This window comes from Mastomys coucha, unplaced genomic scaffold, assembly GCF_008632895.1.
Source record: "Mastomys coucha isolate ucsf_1 unplaced genomic scaffold, UCSF_Mcou_1 pScaffold6, whole genome shotgun sequence".
NCBI classification, from domain to species: Eukaryota; Metazoa; Chordata; class Mammalia; order Rodentia; family Muridae; genus Mastomys; species Mastomys coucha.
In genome coordinates this window covers 90,141,537-90,162,971 of record NW_022196912.1, presented here as the reverse complement: position 1 = coordinate 90,162,971, position 21,435 = coordinate 90,141,537, and the positions used below count along the sequence as shown (strand labels likewise).

Genomic DNA, 21,435 nt, shown 5'->3' with positions numbered 1-21,435 from the left:
AAAAAAAACAACAGACAAAATATCATAGAAATGAACAAATGGTTTAAAAGCAATTTGAAATTTTACTAAAAATGATTTTTTCCTCTTTAGAGGTTCTGGCCCAATCAGAGAAATATCACTATTAAGTGTAATGAAAGTCCTGTGAACTTTGAGGAGTAAGCCATTTGAGAACTGAGCTTTGAAGCAGACTCCTAGAAATTTCGAGCTAGAATTTTGTATATATAGGGAAATGGAGTGTTGGGACATGATGGCAGCTCCTCAAGGGAGCTGTGCCCCATCCCTTCCCCATCCCTTGTGGTACACAGAAAAGTCTGGTTGAGGAAGGGCAGTTTGATTTTGGCTCCTAAAGTAACTAGGTTCATAATTGATTCTTCCAAACAGTTCTGATCATGTCCGGGAAGGGCATTGGCTAAGTGATTATGCAGCTGAAGATGTTTATTTACTCACTGTGTGCATCTGAAGACGGAAATCATATAGCACAGGACACATCAGTGGTACCCATGAGAGCATACTTGCATCCTAATCCAAACTGATGTGCAAACAAAGCGCTCTCTATCATTTTCATTTTAATCTCCAGGGGCTAAAATTCTGGACTAAGTTATATTTTTTAAAGTGCTTACCAATTTTCATATTCTAATTAAATTACTTTCAACAACTTTGCAGTTAGAACCTACTGATCTTTGGAAATAAGTTTTGTCTTAGGAAATCAGTCCTTGCCTGTTTAACAGAGTTTCCCTGATGGTTAAAGAAGCTTACGGTCCAGTTGCTGATAGTCAAATGCAACTAAATACTGATCAATTGACTTGCAGTGTAGGGGAAAAAGTTATCCTTTCTCCCAGTTCTCTCTGTCTATGCAATCCTTTTATTTGGGGGATAAATTAAAGCACAAAGAAGTCATTTTTTTTGTATCTTATAACATTGTAAGGATAGTGGGGCTCTGCACTGGAGACTAGACAGTCTGAGGGTAAGTAGTTCCCTAAAGACAGTAATTACCTCTCTGCTCAACCTTCATGCAGTTTATTGTGAATTATTCAATGACACAACAGAATCTTCCTGAATATCTACTATGCGCTAGAAAGTGATGCAGAACAATGTCAGAGTGATGCCTCTCTCTATGTGCATGTTGTTATGACAGCATTGCCTTACCTACACTTTGTATCCTCACAGGTAATAAACAACAGCACCTGGTTTAGTTAGGATGATGGTTAAATATTCGCCAAGTGCAAGGACGGTATCGAGCCCCTGGAAAACTGTGTATTGGTGGTGTCAGTTATCAGTAGTTTAAATCTTTGGACACCCCAGCTGTGGTTGATGTCTTCAATTTTGCATTACCGTCTCTGTCTAAATCTCTTTGCCTCAGAGAATTTCCAGCTCCCACACATTCCTCTTATCAACGTGCTTTCCTTCGGATTGTTACGGTTTGAGACTTCAGACACTATCTCCTCATTCCATCCTTTTCACACACAGATTCTGTTCATGAACTTTACGTTTTTCTCTCTCCCCTTTACTAGATCCTGCCTCCATCCCCTCATCTTTTCTTCTCCTTCCTGGTCTTAGTGGCTTACGTTCCTCTCTCCATCTCTCCTTTGCTCACCCCCATCCCACTTTCCAGAGAAGTCTTGTCTGACGTCAGGGTTTGGCCTCTGTTTTCTTGTCTTGTGTGGGCTGTGGCATCTGGAGTTTCTCTTCTTGTTCTTCTCACATGCCATCTAAACTGTGGCCAGACTTGGGTATATTTATGTTTCATGTCAAATCCATTAGTTTTCTGTAGCATTTCATCACAGCAGCCTAGGACCACTTACACACTTTTGTCCTTCTGTCTAGAAATCTTAGGTTTGTATTTGTCTTCCCACAATGTTAGTTTTAACCCTCCCAGCACCCCCCACCCCCAAGAACATGATAAAGCCTAAGGGATAAGGATTCTGCCACTTTTTTCTTTTGTTGCTTCTAAAGATGCTGTGTATACAGTGCTTGGACTTAGGGGCCACAATAAGCAGACTCAGACCACAGCTAACTTCCTATGTGCTCAACGAATAGGAATAAAATACTCAAAGAAGAATGTTTCCTTAGCTGAGTTCAGAAACAAGGCTTCCAGGAGTGAGGACTGAATTAGGAAGACCCTCTCATTCATACCCAAAACAACCTGTCTCAGCTGAGAGAACGGTCTTCAGGGTAGCTCGTAATTTTATGAAACTCTGCTGGGTATTTCCAAGGCTTCCAGCTTTCTCCCCTGGCTCCATCTCTCCATCATTTCCTGGCCTCACCTCGTACTGCTGCATCAAAGCTTTTCAGAGTTTTAACTTGGGCCTAGAAGGGCTGCTGAGGAGTTGGGGGGGGTGGGTGGAAACACAGGTTCCAGATATTACATTATTACATTGTGGCTCAAAGACAGGGCTTCATACAGACTTGATTTTCATATTTTTATGAAAAGTATCTTATCATATAATATATACCATATATACTATATACAATATATTATATGATATATACCATATATATTATACCACATATATTATACATTATATATGGTATATATCATATAATATATGATATATAATATATATATGGTATATATTATATGATAAGGTAAGATATGGGAGATTTTTCTACCTTTTTGTGAGCCAATGAGGGCGAAATATTAAATAACTGGAGGCCTAGAGTCATTAACTGAGCTTTGCAGCATCGGACTCAATTGATCAAGAGTTTCCTAATGAGTTGACAAACCCCAGCAGACAGATGAGCAAACAAGACACTGGATCACCAGCTTGCAGCCTCTAAACAGCAACATAGTACTTAGAGTAAAGGAGGTGTCAGCTTGGATCGCCCCGGTACCTGGACATGTTCCGTGAAGACAGAGCACACACCACGAACTCCTATTTCTCTGTAACCAGCCCCGTGAAACATCCCAGGGAGGAAAATGAGTTGAATTTGAAGATAAGAGTCTTCACCTTAGCCAGCCAGCTCACTGGTTCTCAACCTTCCTAGTGCTGCAACCCTTTAGTATATAGTTCCTCATGTTGTGGTGACCCCTCCTAACCAGAAAAGTATTTTTGTTGCTACTTCATAACTGTAATTTTTCTACTGTTATAAACCATAATGTAAATAACTGATATGCAGGGGCTGGAGAGATGGCTCAGCTGTGGCTGCTCTTCCAGAGGACCCAAGTTCAATTTCCAGCACCCACATGGCAGCTTACAACTGTCTGTAACTCTAGTTCCAGAGGATTGGGCACCCTCACACAGACATACATGCAGGCAAAACACCAATACACATTTAAAAATATATCTGATAATGCAGATAGTCTCAGGTAATCCCCATGAAAGGGTCATTCAACCTCCAAAGGGGTCACAACCCGCAGGCCAAGAACCACCGAATTAGCCCCTGTTGGATAGAACATAGAATGAAAAATACAGGAAACTGAAACAGAACAAAAACAACAACTTTTCATCTGAAAAGAAGGAATTTAAGTTGAGAAAATGCCTCCATCAGATTGGCCTACAAGTACATCTGTTGGTAGATTTTCTTGATTAATGATTAATAAAGAAGACTCAGGCCACTGGGATGTTGGCACCCCTGGACAGGAGGTCCTGTAAAGTAAAAGAAAGGTAGCTGAACGTGAGCCTGGAGAACAAGGCAGTGAGCAATGCTCCTCTGTGATTTCTGCTTCAGTTCCTGTCTCCAGGTTCCTGCCTTGAGTTCATACTCTGATTTATTTTCAGGATGGACTATAAACTGAAAGCTGAGGTAAACCCTTTCCTCCCTGAGTTACTTTTGATCCTGGTGGTTATCAATTTCTTCCTTCCCTCACTCCCTCCTTCTTTGTTTCCTTCTTTTTTTCTCTTTTCATCATGTGTGCAAATACGATTGCTTTTAGCTGAAGTTCTTCATTAGTTTTATTGCTGTTGATGTTTGATTGTCTTAAAAGGTTAACTTTGAAGAAAATATATAATCTGTTCAAAACAGAGTTTTGTAAGAAAAAAAAAGATGTATATTTTGTAAGTGTCAAAATGAAGCCCGAGTATTAAATAGGTAACACATTTCTCTTTTCTGGCAAACATATCTGGACTGCTTTAGCTCCTATTCCCCAAGGTTGTATAACTAGTGGATGTCTAAAGCTTTAGGTATTCTAAGACATTTCATTGGCCTAGTATTCAGTAACAAGTTGTCATTAACTACTTCAAGGTGAATGTTTTCTGTTTGGCGAGTCAATGGATCATGTAGGCAATCTTGGCAGCTGTGCTTTGAGCTAATGATTCTGACCAGCATAGTTCTTAGAAATAGATCTCATGAGCAAAACAATCCTATTAAGAGTAGAAGCTGGGGTGGGGCCATGGCCCGGTGAGTAAAGTGCTTGTTCTACAGGCATAAGGACCTGAGGTTGGGTCTCCAGCACCCAGAGAGAAGTGAGCATGGCTATGTATCTGTAATCCCAACACTGGGAGCCCCGAAGATCCTGGTGAGATGGATGGCTAACCAGTCTAGAGAACCAGCAAGCAGCTTCAATGAGAGACCCCCTATCTTGACAACAGAAGATGGAGACAGAGAGAGAGAGGAAGGCATGTGACATTGATCTCTGGTTTCAACATGTATGTATGTGGGTACAGGTGTGTACCCACATACATATAACACACACAAGTACCAATTTAACTCTTGAACTTTTTTTTTTTTTGGTGGAAAAAATATTGTTTGTAACGGTTCTATTCTTTCCAGAGGTGGAATTTCAGGACTAGATGTTGACATAGCTCCTGTGTTCTGCTCCACATTGTCTAGGTGGAGGATGGTGAAGTGAACACCATCAAAGAAACACAGAAGCTTGAACATGCACCTTTGATCTTGAAGGAGATGAAATGTCGAGGCATATTTTTATCTTTGATGACAGCTGAACATGTTTGAATAAATTAATAGATTTTTTTGCATATTTCAAACTCCCACAGTGATGGTCTTCTTAATGTTGCCAATATAATTAGATAATAATTAGTCTAAGTTTAGAACATACAAAGTGTATGTGTCTAGATACTGGCTGTATTGTTATAGAATTGTAGGGAAAGGTGTATTTTGTAGAAATAAAAAGTGCGTGTACCAGAAATCAACACTGTAGATGGGGACATTACACATAAATTATGTATGCCTTTTATAAGCCACATGTATCAAGATTTTGTTTAACCCAAATAAAATGTGCTATGTACGCTTCAGGGACTTTTCTGTTACTGCCACATGAAACTTAAATATGTCTATAAATATCACTCACCCAGAAGACAAGCTCAGAAAAGTAACATTGGCTCCCTGACTCAGGTTCACAAGTTTTCAGATGCTATTCAAAGTGTGGGAAGTCTGCTTAAGTTTGCCCATTATCATTATTACTTATTGTTGATAATATAGAGTTTTCAAGAAATAGGCCTAGCTGAGTCCTCATATATTTTCTAGATAAAAATCTAAACATTACCTTGTAGTTGTAATCACTTTGTGACTGTCTTAATAGAAATAGAAATGCTTATTTGATTCTCCCAGCAAAGATTGATGGGCTATATTGTGATGAATGCACTAATATGACCCTTGACCTCATGGATTTCAGGAACTGGAAGTGAGGGGCAGCTGTGCAGCTAATGCACAAAGGACGTCTAACTGGAAACGGTGGCTGGCAGTTTGAAGGAAAAGGAGAGAATGCTGAGGTCCTAAGTAACAGGGACTAGTTTTGATTGGAAGGCAATTTTGGAAGGCCTGGCTAAGGAAGTGCTATTAAAGTAATATGAGGTAACTGGGAAGAAGCTTACAAAGAGAAAACACGCAACCACCCCCAAGGAGAGAAAATGGGAATGCATGAGTGCATTTGTGAAGTTATAGTTGGATGACAGTGAGCAACATGAGGGGAAAGAGCAGTTGGAGGCTATGTAAAGAGTCCCGGACAGATCTGAGCACTGGGGTGCTTGACTGAAGGTTGGGAAGGGGCAGATACATGATCACTGCAATGGCCCAAGAAAGAAAGGATGGTTGTTTGGCCTGGGAGAGTAGCACGGGGAATGCAGAGGATGGGATGCTTCCAATATATGTCATTGGTAGAACAATTCAGGTTGAGTAATGTTATCCCTAGGCAGCAGGTATGGAGGATGACAGCTAGGCCTTTGGCTCAATGTCTGTTTATAGAGGGAAGGAGGGAAATTTTCTCTGAGATGGGGAAACTGGAAGCTTCCCCCTTCTCCTGTCCACGTACAGCCTTCTGTCTGCTATGTCCCACCTCTCTACCCATGTTTATTCCCATTCCCACCCCTGGTCCTTTCTTTGAATGAGGATTTGGAGCGTGCACCCCTGCACCTGCCTTTTTAATGTGGGATCTAACTCAGGTGGTTATTCTTGTACTGCAAGTCCTTTAATGAGTAAGCTGCCTCCCTAGCCCCCAAGTCTCATTTTAGAATTACTACACAGTTTCCTAGGAGGCATGCCCCTCCAGCTAGGACTGAATGAATATATTTAGAGGCATACTTTGTTGGCCTTCCTTACTGGCTGCTGTAGACCTTGGAAAAATTGCACAATAGTGAAAGTATTTTCTTCTCGTGAAGTCCTTTCTCACCTCTGCTCCATGCCTTCTTTCCCTCTCAGTATTCTAGACTTTATTTGGTTGTCTTATCACTTCTTAAAATATTTGACAATTCTTGCTAGTACTCTGAAATACTTCTCACAAAGATAATTTGCATAAAAAGGTTGAAAGGGAGAAAGAATAGTAGTTTAACTCCTCTACTGTCTTAGTCAGGGTTTCTATTCCTGCATAAACATCATGACCAAGAAGCATGTTGGAGAAGAAAGGGTTTATTGAGCTTACACTTCCACATTGCTATTGATCACCAGAGGAAGTCAGGACAAGAACTCAAGCAGGTCAGGAAGCAGGAGCTGACGCAGAGGCCACGGAGAGATGTTTCTTACTGGCTTGCTTCTCCTGGCTTGCTCAGCCTGCTTTCTTATAGAACCCAAGACTTCCAGCCCAGGGATGGCACCACCCTCAAGGGGCCCTACCCCCTTGATCACTAATTGAGAAAATGTCCCACAGCTGGATCTCATGGAGGCACTTCCCCAACTAAGCTCCCTTCTCTGTGATAACTCCAGCCTGTGTCAAGTTGACACACAAAACCAGCCAGTATACTTGCCAAAGGCATTTTCTCATCATTACTTTCTACCGTATCTGTTTAAAAATACTGTGTATATTTAAGATATTCAACATTTAAAAATTGTGTGCATATATGTGTATATGTGTATACATATGTGGTGTGTGTATATGTACATATGTGTAGTGTGTGTATGTATGTATGTGTGTGTAAAATGACGATCTCAGCATCATTCATCACCTACCACCTAGTTTGGATACAGAATTTCACGTGGGCTGTTTAGTACATCAGGCTAGCTGCCTCATGAGCCTGTGCAAATTCTCTTATCTTCTACCAAATCACTAAAACACCACTGGGGTTACAGATGTCTGCTACAGCATCTGGCTTTATGTGATTTTTGGGTTCTGAATTCAGATTCTCACATTTGTTTGGCTTGCACTTTATTCATAGAACCATTTCCCCAGGTAAAATGCGATGCCCATACAGAGATTTACTTCAGCATCAGGGAAGTCAAGAAAACTAGCCTACTCTGATGGCGCTCCAATGCTTCCCATAATGAAAGCTTTTGTTTGTTATGATAAGAGCTAAAATGTGTCTTAGCAATCTCAGCCTGCTGTACAGCATCACCACTCCTGTCTTTTTTTGCCGTACCTTAGATATCTGGGCTTGTTCGTCTTCTATGGCTCCAAGTTTGTTCCCTTCAGTCTACTACTTTCCATGCACTTCTCTGTCCTGTTTCCATTTCTAGTGTCCTGGAATTTCTTGATCTAAAAAGGGTATAGTTTTCATAAAACCAAACCAAAACAGTAAGACGGTAGAAAGCCAATCTTGTCGGAGCAGCCCAGAGGAAAGCTATTTTTCCCTCACTTGAACTTCTGTAGAAAGGAAAGAAATTGCCCAAGGTGACTTTATGGAATTTCTCTGACAGCTTATGACTTCTCCTCTTTCAGAGCTTTCTGTTAGCATGGATTTATGATCTTCTTTATAGATGGGTTTAATGTGTAGGAGTGTGAACTCAAGTGTAGTAATCTTCCTACCTCCTGAAGAAGTCATTCTGTAAAGAAATGCTTCTTTATGCTAAAATGAAGCCAAACAAAGCAAGAGCTCAACGCAATTGAGAAACAGGAAGAAAACAGAGAGTCACAGCTAGCGAAGCCTGCTTCTGTCTTTTCCTGGTACCAGACCCCCTTTGCCTGTGTTCACCAGCTGAGTCCTATAACTTTCCTGGCCTGCTTTTCCACCTGTAGAAAAGGAAGGAGAAGGTAAGCAAGACAGACACAATATTACTCTTAAGAATTATCCTAGGTTCTTTTCAAACCACAGGTCCTGATGTGGTGGGTCCCAGATGTTGTATTGCTTCTACCCGGTGATTTTGGTATGGTCTTGTGAGGGAAGGGCATCAGATCAAACCATCCCAGGCTTTGTTGAGTGGGAGACTTATCTCCTGAGCTCATTTTTTTCTTTTTACTCTACCCTGAGGGAGTCAGTTTAATGCATCTACATTAGAATCTAGCTGTCTCTACTTTTGACACTTGTGTCAAGATTCTATTTCAGTTGCCAGCATTTAGGAATTACTACACTAGATGAGTGTAGCCCCATCCTGGCTGCACATTGGAACCACGTGAGAAGATTTGGAGGTTCCTTTCCTGGCTAACTAAACCAGAAACTCTAGGGCATGAGATCCAGAATGAACAACTCTTACACTCCAAACTTGAAGTTCCTTGACTCAGCGTGGACTCAAGATTGAAAAACTGCAGTCATCACCTCTACAGACACAGTTCTTCGTACTTACTTTTAACTGATAAATCATGCACATGAATTCATGTGGCCGTTATGATGTCTTGATGCATGTGTGCATTGTAGAATGATCAAATCAGTCTAATGACTGTCAATCAGTTCAAATATGTGTCTTCTCTTTGGGATAAGAACATCAAAATTCTTCTCTTTTACTACATTTAAAAAGAACAGTGCTATTAGCTCATCTTACAACAAAGCACCAGAAACTACAATGCCCGTGTCAACTTCCTGTGCTCTTTTGCCCACTCCTCTCCTTTTTTTTTCAGACTGTGAATGTTTTTTCTCTTCTTTCTCTTCTCGTTTTTCTCTTCTTTCTCTTCTCATTTTTCCTCTTCTTTCTCTTTTCATTTTTTCTCTTTTTAATTTGGAAATTAGAAATTCTTTGTTAAAAATTAGATATTTTCTTCATTTACATTTCAAGTGTTCTCCCCTTTCCTGGTTTCCCCTCTGGAAAAAGAAAACCCTATTCCCTCCCCCCTGCTCACCAACCCACCTTCTCTCTCTTGCTTTCTGGCCCTGATATTCCCCTATACTGGAGCATCGAGCCTTCACAGGACTGAAAGCCATTTCTCCCATTGATGACTGACAAGGCCATCCTCTGCTACACATGCAGCTGGAGCCATGTGTTCTCTCCATGTGTACTCTTTGGTTAGTGGTTTAGTTAGTCCTTGGGAACTCTTGGGGTACAGGTTAGTTCATATTGTAGTTCCTCCTTTGGGGCTGCAAATTCCTTCAACTCCTTGGGTCCTTTCTCTAGCTCCTTCATTGGGGACCCTGCGCTCAGTCCAATGGATGGATTTTAAGTTTCTAATGCTTGAGGGCAAGTTAATAGTTTTGTTTCACTTCTATCTTTAGACAAGCCAGGTTATACTTTGAAGCCCCAAGCCTTTGTAGAAATCTATCCAAGTACCTGCTGATGAGCAAAGTTGTAGCCTCTCAAATCCCAGCCCCCTGGTGAGCAATCATGCCTGACTCTTAGGGATCACATCTGGAAATTAGAAATTTCTATATTTGTGTATTTGGCCCTTGTGGAAGTGACATGTTTGTAAACATCATTTTGTTTTGTTTTGTTTTATTTTTGTTTTTGTTTTTGCTTTGAGACAGGGTTTCTCTGTGTAGCCCTGGCTGTCCTGGATCTCACTCTGTAGACCAGGCCAGCCTCGAACTCAGAAATCTGCCTGCCTCTGCCTCCTAAATGCTGAGATTAAAGGCTTGCGCCACCACCGCCCGGCATTTGTGAACATCTTGAAGAACCTGATATTAAGGGAAGCTCAATATTCTGGAATCACGGCTTTGTGTGCTGCTACTGGTGCTGTTTCTGTCACCTCCGCTGCCACTGATGGTCGCTTAGAATTCTGGGAAGTTTCCCTAACCATATCATGCTGAAGACAGTCTAGGATAATCCTACCTTCTAGATTCTAACTTATCTCCTTCGCAGTGAGCTAGTCCTTTATAATCAAATTTCCTTCACCTACTCTGCTTTAAAGCTGAAAGAAATTAAACATTTCTGGGAAGTAATTTTAATTAGATTTGCTCTTGTTCTTAATATTTATTAATAATATCACATTTCTCATTTGTTAAAACAAGGAATGTATGACTTCAGAGAGACAGTAATATGAACATTGTGTATGCACAGTGTTTTGCCTAATACATATGCAAATTTACAAAATGGGCTCAGCAACTTCTGTTTAACTTAGGTGTGTTTATTTCTCCCTCACTATTTACTTGTAATTTACCTCTGTCTGATATAAACGTACAGGTTTCAGTTTGTAGTTCCAACATGAAGAAGTGGTTTTTGTTGTTGTTGTTGTTGTTGTTCTGTATTTGCACACATGGGTGCTCACATACAATCCCCTAAACACACTGCTAGCTGCCTCTGCATTCAGGGCACAGTTGGAAAAAAAAATCTTGCAAAAAGTACACTATAACATTGTATGAAGATATTTTTGCTCTAATAGTTTATGAAGATTTTGCTTATATTACTCATTATTAGTTTCCATAATTACCCAGAGGGGTGCTTATAACTGTTGCTAATTTGTATATGTGAAACTGATACTTTAATTGAAATCCCCGGATTTTTTGTATTAGTCTCTCAGTAATGTTGAGAATCAATCTGGACGTGGCAAATGGGATGATCGGTAGGACGTTGACTGTTGTGAACGTTTACCAGATGATGACTTCTTATATGAGCAATATGGCAAATTTGTTCAATTATGTGTTTTTTTAAAATAAAATATTCAGAAATGGGAGTAAGAGTTTTTACAGTTGTCCTCCTTAAGGCCAGAGTCATATCATTAAGACCCAGCAGGAGGAACAGGAAATGGCATAGTCTAATTACTTTACTCTCATAGTCTAAATGGCTAGTCTCAAGTTTGAAGCACAAAGACAAACAGAAGACACATCTCCCAGACTATTTTAAAAGCTTATGAGAGTCTTTAAAATTCTCTCTGAGTTATTAGTTCTGATTGTCTGTGTAAGCAAACACTAGTGTGTACCCAGGAAATATCTAACTCTCCATATTCGGTGTTATTGATGTAACACCACAGTAGATGTTTTAAAAATGGATTTGAAACAATGCAAAACATCCATTGCCCATTTTTGGTTGGAACTTCCGTTTTCTTATCCATGAACAACTCTGCCTCTAAACCACAATAAATAGGCCCTTCCTGCCGAGGTTGATTTTGATTGTCTCTATCATCTGTAACAGATCTGCTTTTCCACCTAAAGCAACAAAGAGACTTGGCTCCCCCCAGGTATGCACATACCTCAGTGAGGAGTTAGAATTTGGGGAACATGTATTGTGGTTTCTGCCTTTTGACCCTAAGCCCCTGGGCTCTGTGAACTCTGACTTGTGGCTGGTGAAGATGTGGAGCAAGATGGGAATGGGGATGCTTCCTGAGTGAGACATAAGGGATATAGCATCAGAACAATGCATCACAGAGTGGGGGATCCTGCTTTTGTTGATTGCTTTGTTATCACATGTAGATACTGGTGAAGGTGTGAAGTACATCAATCCCTGGTGGGTATTGATGGTTGACCTGCTTAGCTGTAGTCTTCAAGTTGGTCCCATTGAAGAGCAGGGCAAAGTAGTTGCAGGAAGATATGGCAGAGCCCAAACAGAACAACCAGAGCTGTGATTCTAAACCTTACAGATGTTTTGAAACAAGATTCTTCATGATGGAGGGAGGTCTGCAAAGCGTTTGGAGGGTTGCTTAAGGCAGGCTTCCCACCGAGTCAGTGAAGTTTAGCAGACTTCAAAATTGAAACAGATTATAAAATAGTACATGTCATGGAGTAAGTGTTGTTTAAGAAATTTTGGGGCTGTGCTTTTGGGTACACACACACTTCATGGGCATTTCTTTCTGTGAACTCCCATTTACAAAAAGCTGCTTTCTAAGCAGTTTCTGGGAGGAAAAAAAAAGCCCAGCTGAGCCAGCACGTCAGGGTTTCAACCTTGCTTTTCCTTTTTTAAAGCACATGGGATTCTTGTTCCCAGGACATTGGGAATTCTTTCAATCAATAAGTAGTATATTGATATTGCATTGCAAATGCAAAATATTGTATTGCAAATTTATAAAGTTTTAAATTGGTAATTAAAAATATGCATTTTGTGTCTATGATAAACAATATGGTTTAGTATGAGTCTATTGTAGAGAAGCTAAATTGAGCTACTTAACACATGTCCTACATCACATATCTTTTTTGTTATATAGAATAAAATCTACTCCCTTGGTGACTTTCAAATATACAATATATTGCTGTAACTATAGTTGCCGTGGAAACTGTAGTTCTCTCTAACTTAGAATTGCTAACTAGTCTGGTGTCCTTTGACTACATCTGTCCAGTTCCCCTACTCTTTTGGGCTCTGGTAACTTACCACCATTTTTGTTTTTCCTCTCTGCTTTGTGTTTCAATTTTGTATTTTATATGAAAATAGAACCTATGTAATATATAAATGCAAAGACAAATGCAGTATTTGTCTTTGGCTTGTTTTACTTAATGTGATGCCCCCAAAGCTTACCCATGTTGTTGCCCTTGACAGGGTTCCCTATTTTTTAAGAATGCCCATTATTCCATTATACATATATAATATGTTCTGTTCAGCCTCTCGTATATTGCTTGTGAAGTAGAGGATGTGCATGAGTGGGGGGATGTGTGTGGTCCTCACTGACTGTGCTATAGAAGAATCAGAATTGAGGGTCTCCTTAAGTGTTTAATAGGTAAAGGGGTGTAGGAAAAAAAGAGTAAAGAGTTAGCATTGCCAGTGAGCATACTTTGGAATTGATAAAGGAACTGACCTAAACCTAGCAGTGTGCACTTTAGGAATAAGGGTCAATATGCTTATATTAGAAGAAGAGCTGCTTATAAATCTGGAGTTGGATTTGAGATCTGATGACATAAGCCTCTGGGCTGCCTGAGCTGTGTGAAGAGACATGGGGTTTCAAGAAGATGAGTTGATGTTGGTTTGGATATGAGACTGAAAATCAGGAAGACTTGCAGCCACGCGGCTTACCTCGGCTTTTAGTCACCGTGCATGATTAGATAGATTAGAGAGGGCGACCTAACCTGGGCTAAAAGACTAAAGAAAATCACTTCTGACGATTATAATCGATGCCACATATAAATGAAAACACCACGCACTTAAAGAGGAATTTATGCTTTCTGACTCATCTTTGCAGGAAGCAGCTAATCTTCCTCCTCATGCTAGCTGCGTTCTCCGAGGGATACTGTTAACTATCCTCATAATGAAGACTTAACTCAAATGTCAGTGTTTTAAAAAAAAATGCACCAAAGGGAGAGAGGAGTATCTATTATCCTTTTGTGTTTTCTAAGCTTGTGTGCAGTTAAGTGTTCTTTAATGTACAGTAGGAAGAGTTTGGACAAGTGTACCCATGTGCACGTCAAGATAAAGAGCACTTACATCTCCCAGAAAGCTGTTGTCATTATCATTATTTATTTATTTACATCCCAAATGTTGCCCCTCCCAGCCCCCCCTCGAGAGCTTCTCCCCCTTCCCCCTTTTCCCTTTGGCTCTGAGAGGGCATGCTCCCTGTATCCCCCCACCCTGGTGCATCAAGTCTCCGCACATCCTCTCCCACTGAGGCCAGACTTGGCAGCCCCCAAAAAGTTATTATTTTTTTCTCTCTTCTATAGTCCTTTCATTTCTTTCTTTCTTTCAGAAATCAGTGTTGCTTGTAATTAGCATAGTCATTTCCTTAAGGTCCATCACAAGCACAAGGAAAAGGAAAACTGCTGTGTGGCTCCTGTGGCCACTGTAGCTTGGTCTGAATTTATACTTTATATGGATGACTTTTTCCCTGCCACCATGATTTTATATGTGTGTGTGTGTGTGCGTGTGTATGTGTGTGTGTGCGTGTACTCACTTAACCTACACTGTGGCACATACCAGAAGCTTGTTCCATTATAGATGGAAGCAGAGTTCCTTGTATGAATTTGACACCATTTAAAATCCATTCTCTTGATTGGCATTGTTTCCAGGGTTTGGCTATATGAGTGAATCTGATACGAATGATTTTCTTTCCTTTTTTTAAATGAGCCTTTTGTGCATATGGGTTTTCATTTCATTTGGGTGAACAAGTAAGATGGACTTTTGGGGTTATAGGTGTATATTTAACTTTATAAGGAATCTTGCTTGAAACTGCTCATAACATTTTGTATTTTCATAACATCTTATATTTATATCTAGGTCAGTGGTCCAATTTTCTTACCAGTGATGCTAGTATTAGCCTTTGCAGCTACTCTGAGTGGTGGGATGTCACTGTGCTGTTAGTTTGTACTGTCTTCATGTATTGTGAATGGAATCATATACTATTGGTTGTAGCATACCTTGAAACATCCATTCAAATTGTATCCCCAGCGATTTGCAGGAATTCTCTATATATTCTGGCTTGACTTCAGGTATTCATATTATGAGTATTTTCTCCCATACTGTAGGTTTCCATTGTATTTTCTCAACAGTGTTTTTGGATGAGGGGTTGATTTGCATCTTGGATGTGTCCAATTTATCATTACTTTCTTTTATGTTGATTGCTGTTTTATATAAACTTTTGTCTTCCTCAAGATGGCTAAATTTCCTCTTTTGTTTTTTTTTATTCTGCCTTTTTTTAAATTATAACTTTCACTTTTGTTATATGATCTGTGACTTTGACCCCCTTAGCCTTCTGTGACTTGGTTCCATCACCCCATCAACTGTCTGCACTGGGAATCTTCTCAGGATGGATGGTTGGTTACAAAAGCACCTGATTTGTAAAGGATTTGTCTTTCTTCAGTTTCTACTCATTTTTGGTCATGATTGCTCCCAAAAGACATTTCTCATATATCAACCTGGGCTTGATTTAGTCTCTATTCTCTAGATCAATTTGATTGTTGTTTTACATACATTCTTACTATATAAACTTGATAAGAAGACAGAATGTTTTCTTTTAACTTTTATTCCACTCTGATACCTAACTCAGAGGTCCACCTTTCGCACAGCAGCTTTCACTCAGTTGAATTGCATTGTTGTTTTTGAGAGAACTGATTCTGAGCCAGGATTTCAATCCTGCCACTTACAATTTAATTTCTATTTTTAGATTCTACCTGAAGAGGAGCCCAAAGGAGATTATTTTATATATATTTTAAAAGTAGACTATTCTTTTTACTTTTAAAGTTCTTTTAAAGATGTTAATTTAAAATAATTTTCATTTATGTTGTTATTATTTGAATTCATTTTCACTTTATTATCATGAGACCATTAACATTGTTAAAGTTGCAGCCTAAAACTGTTGTTTTTTTCAACCATAGTTAATACACAAATATACTTTTTTTGAACTAACTTTACACCTAAAACAAACCTATTTTTTTCTGTGTAAAGTAGAGCAGCAATAAAAACTACATATATTTTTTAGGCTCTATTACATGTAGAAGTGATAGATTTTGATACTTTTTGATAGTTGATAGATTTTTAAATAATTTTTATTTAATTTTTATTTCCAAAGAGGACTCTTTAATGTTTTTTTAGATTGGATTTTTCAAGATCAAGTAACAAAAAAAGAATTTGTCCCATCAATTCTTATTTGTATTCACAGCATTTTGTGGGAGGAGCAGACTCAGTTTTTCAATATTCTTAATTTGTGGAAAAGAGACACTCCAGCCTAGCTCATAAATGAAGACACGTTTAGTCATCATTACTACTGACCTCTAAGCACACTCTCCCATTACACACTTGACTGCAAAGAGGTGCCTTACCTTGGGATCCATGGGGATTTTGTTTGTGACATGAAGCTTGGGGTTACTGCAGGTGTCATTGGTCACCACACTTAGCAGATTATGGCACACGTTATATTATTTATACTTTATACTCTTATAGCATACACTCTTATAGCATACAACCATCACTTCCGCTCATCTTATAAAATTTCCTGTTTTGATCATGTGAAAGACAAAGGTTGTTCAATAAAGTTAAGTAATTCTCTCTTTCTTCTTTAGAATCAAGTTTCTTACTGGGAAATGCCCAAATTGTGGACTGGCCTGTAGTTTATAGTAATGACGGTTTTTGCAAACTCTCTGGATATCATCGAGCTGACGTCATGCAGAAAAGCAGCACTTGCAGGTAAGTGGATTAAACAACTTTGAAATCTTTGTGTTTTCTTATACTCATGACAGGATGAAAATTATGTAAAAGAAGTAAAAAAAAAACTCCACTTAGTTGTGAATAGCAAATACGGGTTTTAGGATCTGATCCTGATAACTTTTGCAAAGGAGAACTTTTGCTTACTTTTTTGTGAATTAATTTGCTCATTAAAATTTTTTGGTCACCTACAGTGAGCCAGCAGGTTGCACAGATCCTGAGTGATCAGAGGAGTTGTCAGTGTTAGGGAGCCACTGATGACACTGATACCTCTGGAGCAATTAAAATAGTCCCTAACAAAATAGAAAACCTGACCCAGCCAAGTGGAAAATAGCTCACAAGAATGTAAGGGCACAAAAATGAAGCCTATCAATTACTCTGAGCCAATCCCATCCTTTTATAGTGTTGATATAGTCAACCCATCTGACTGTTTTGTTTTATGTAAAACAGAATTTGATATTGTATTGATATTATATTAGTTATGACAATTTTAAAAATAGGCCATATCTACAAGTTTATGGAGAATTATGATAAAATGGGATCAGAAAACAAGCAAGCAAGCAAGCAAGTAAACAAAGAAGCATATGTATAAGGAACTACTTTAGAATCTAAAACTTTTCCACCATATTTCAGTAAGGACAGATGGGACCCCCAACCCCCCATCCCCTGCCACCACTTTAGATTTTCTTTAAATTTCTCACTTAACTAAGTGTTGGAGTCAAATTCTTCTGGAACTGAAAAGGATCTGGACTTTTCTTTCTGGTTCAAGTTCTAAGAAAACAGCAGGTACTGTGTTAAGGGACTTGCCCTGAGAAGTTTCTGTTCCCTACTCACTTATACAGAGATGCAGTGTGTGTGTGTGTGTGTGTGTGTGTTACCACATGTGCATATATTATATATGTGAATGTTCTACATCTTCATGAAGTCTAAATCTGATACTTCACACAGAAAAACTTAAATAACCTTTGCAAAACAGATTCTAACACTCTTAAACCGACTGAACAGAAGTTAGCCAAAATGGGTATTCAGGGCCAGTAGTTGGCAAGTTAAACCAGACGCTTAGATGATTTTAATGTTTATCAAGGCTTGAGAAACAATCTGTTCACTCTTCCTCACCCCCTCCTCCACCAGACACCCTCATTTTTTTCTCTTCTGAGGTTATCCCTATATTTTGTCTACAGTCCGAAGAACGAAGTAGAATGAATGATGATAATGAAAACTCAGGGCTGGGAAGGACCACACTTTTGGTGGTACTGATATCTTTTTAACATGGGTAGAGATTTGATCTTTGTGCTTAAAAAAAATAAAAACAAAAAACAACCCCCCCCCCCCGACCACGAAGGGTGTGTTCAGTGCTGTGAGAGGTGGCAGATTTGTCTTGTGTGACATTGTTTCCATGTGATTTTAGGAGAGTGTAGGTTAAGAAAAGGGAAAGCTTTCTGGTCAACCTTATCATACGGAACAGGCACTATAATGAGTCCACCAGAGCATAGATGCTCCCCCATCTTTTCTTTTTGGATGGTTGAGATCTTGTTTTTATGTTAGATGCAAGTTTTCACCCAACAAGATCTATGGTTCACCAAGCGAGATATGCGTGTCCTTTATCTGACTCTAGATAGCTTATGTGTGCATCTTTGTTTGCAACATCATATTGGTTTTAAATGAACTTGCCATATTTGTGTGTGCATGTATTATGTAAGTACATGTATGTGTGTGTAAAGTGTGTATATAGGTTTGTGTGTTTGCCAGTGCCTGCATGTATGTGATATGTATAAAGTATATGTAGATGTGAGTGGCTGTGCTCATGCGTGTGGAGGCTAGAGGAGAGCATACTGTGTCTTCCTCTATTGCTCCTACCTCTTCCTCCCTCCCTCATTACATGCTTACATGTGAATTAATTCACCCATTAATATTCTCTCTCTTTCCTTCTTCCCTTCTTTCTTTCTTCTTTCCTTTCTCTCTCTTTCTTTGTTCCTTCCTTCCTTCCTTCCTTTCTTCCTTCCTTCCTTTGTTTCTTTCCTTGTTTTTTCTTTCTTTCTTTCTTTCTTTCTTTCTTTCTTTCTTCCTTTCTTTCTTTCTTTCTTTTTCTTTCTCTCTCTGTCTCTTTCTTCCTTTGTTTCTTTCCTTGTTTCTTTCCTTGTTTCTTTCTTTCTTTCTTTCTTTCTCTCTTTCTTTCTTTCTTTCTTTCTTTCTTTCTTTCTTTCTTTCTTTCTTCCTTGTAACAAGGTCTTTTCACTGAACTAGAAGAGTACTGTTTCAGTTGGGCTACCTGGCCAATGAGCTTCTGTGCTCTGCTCTGTCCTGGGGTTACAGATATGGGCACCTATACTCAGCTATTACATGGGAGTTGGGGATTTGAACTGGGGTCCTTAGTGTTCTTACTCACTAAATCATCTCACCAACTCTCACTGGGGGGTTATTCCTATTGCTTTGTTTTTTTTTTTTTTTTGAAAATTGGTTATTGCTATGTGAATCTCTCTTCTCCCTGTGGGCCCCCTCCACACCCCTACAGTTTTTATAGAGAGAATTTCCTATGTAGCCCTGGTTGCACTGGAACTCACTCTGTTGATCAGGATGTCCTTGAACTCAGGGATTTATTTGCCTCTTCAGTGCTAAAATTAAAAGTGTACACCATCATGTCTAGTGCTATCTGGATATCTCTTAAAATTTACTTTCCTTCTTGTGTCCCATATGCTTGACGTATCCCATCATGTTTTATTTGGTAAATATAAGGTTTTTTCCCTATAGGCAAAGTATTAAAGATGCTTGTACATCATATTTGTACATTTTTTTGTTGTTCTAAAAAAAGTTACCTTTTCCTTCATGTCACTAGTATCAGGTACCTTGAAAATAGGGATTCTCTCATTTACTTTAAAAATTTTAATTTGTTTTGTTCCTTCCTTCCTTCCTTTCTTCCTTCCTTCCTTCTTTCCTTCCACCCACCAATCCATCCATCCATCCATCCATCCATCCATCCATCCATCCATCCATCCATCATTCCTTTTGTCGGTTTGCTTGCATGTCTTTCTATCTATCTATCCATCTATCTATCTATCTATCTATCTATCTATCTATCTATCTATCACTTATCTAGTTTTTGTGTATATGTGCCACGTATCATGGCATGATTATGAAGGTCAAGGTACAATGTGTGCAAGTTGACTCCCTCCTTCCACCATGTAAGCTCCCAGAATTGAACTCAGTTAGCTAGTCTTAGCAGCACATGATGTTCCTCACCGAGTCGTTTCACCAGCCCACACTCACTTTTGAATGTACTATTTACAGAATACAAGAGTGCTTATTATCTGTCTTTGTTAAATTATATTGTTTTCCTTTGCAGTAAATTCCAACATAGGTCTCCCATGCTCCTGCAAAGCATGCTTTTATTTATGGCATGTCACCCCAAGTGTTGTAAAGTGTTCCAAGAAATTTGGGATGATTTTGACTTCTCCATTGTGAGACAAAGTGAGCATGTCTGCCCTCATGTCTCCTGTACCTCTGAGAGACACACTTTCAGAAATGGCTGCATTTTGAATAAACAGCCTGTATGCACTCGTGTGCATGTGAAGTGTGTTTTGCTTATCTAAAAACTGTAACCATTTAAGGTCTGTATAGAGTAGCTGATGAATGAACAGATGATACCCCAGCCCTGACAGCTTTCATTGGAAGCACAATTGTGTAAATACTATTCCATTTTAAACTTCCTCTTTCCTCTTTAAATAACACACAAACAAACAAAACCTTTACCCACTTTGTGTGGACTGCACCATTATTTAGAAGAGTGAAGCCTGAGAAATTATCAGAATATTCAGTTGTAGGAAATTTGTTTAAAATGATTATCACAAAGCCCTAACTTCCTAAACCACATATGTTGAGAGCACAGCAGTAAACAAAGCAAATAACAGATTTCAGGACAGAAAAGAAAACCACAACCAACCAACCCATATATGTATTAAACAGGATCTGTGCAGTGAGTCTAATTTTTCACAGCATGCAGATTTCTCTTTCTATTTCTTGAGTAATTTCAAACAATCTTTTGGATATGAGATGCAAGGAGACAGAGGAAGGAAAGAAGAAAATTGCACCCAGATTTAGAAACATGAGGTTGGTGTTAAAGGTCACTACATTATCAGCAGTGATCCCAGAATCATTGAATTGAATGTGCTGATCAGTCACTCCAAACAGCAAAGGGCTTTGAAACAAAAATCAAACAATTTTACTGTTTTTTGGATCTGTGCAATTCTTTTTACTAAGCTTTAAATTAGCATACAAAGGAGTGGGGTTCATTATGGCATTCTCACAGGTATTGTACTTTCACTCTACTTTGTTATCTATCTATCCATCTATCCATTCATTTTTTTTTTTTTACATATTCACTTTATATCCTTCTTACTGCCTCCTTCAGCTCATCTCCTCCCACAATCCTTCCCTTCATCCCCTTCCTCTTTTCCTCTGAGCAGGTGGCCCCCCACCCCCCGGGTATTCCCCTACCCTAGCACATCAAGTGTTTGGGAAGCTAGGCACATCCCTTCCCACTGAGGCCAGACAAGGCAGCCCAGCTAGAAGAACATATCCCAGGAATAGCCAACAGCTTTTGGGATAGCCCCCTCTTCAGTTGTCTGGGACTCACCACATGATGACCAAGCTGCACATCTGCTACATAAGTGCCAGGAGGCCTAGGTTCAGTCATGTATGTTCTTTGGTTGGTGGTTCAGTCAGTCTCTGAGAGCCTCAAGAGTCCAGGTTAGTTTACTCTGTTGGTCTTTCTGTGGAGTTCCTATCCCCTTTGGGGCCTTCAATCCTTCCCCCTATTCTTCCATAAGAGCCCCCCACTGTTTCCATCTACTGTTTCCCTGTGAATGTCTGCATATATCTGAGTCAACTGCTGGGGGAAGGACAGCCATGCTGGACTCC

At 39.4% G+C, this 21,435-nt stretch overlaps 1 protein-coding gene across 1 annotated transcript in view; it reads left to right on the top strand.

Moving 5' to 3' along the window:
- Positions 1-21,435, top strand: part of Kcnh5 (potassium voltage-gated channel subfamily H member 5) — a 289,555-nt gene that overhangs the window by 7,463 nt on the left and 260,657 nt on the right. The window contains exon 2 of the mRNA XM_031356245.1: positions 16,380-16,503. Within this exon, the coding sequence (XP_031212105.1) occupies positions 16,380-16,503 (124 nt within the window). The remainder of the gene's footprint in view (positions 1-16,379; positions 16,504-21,435) is intronic.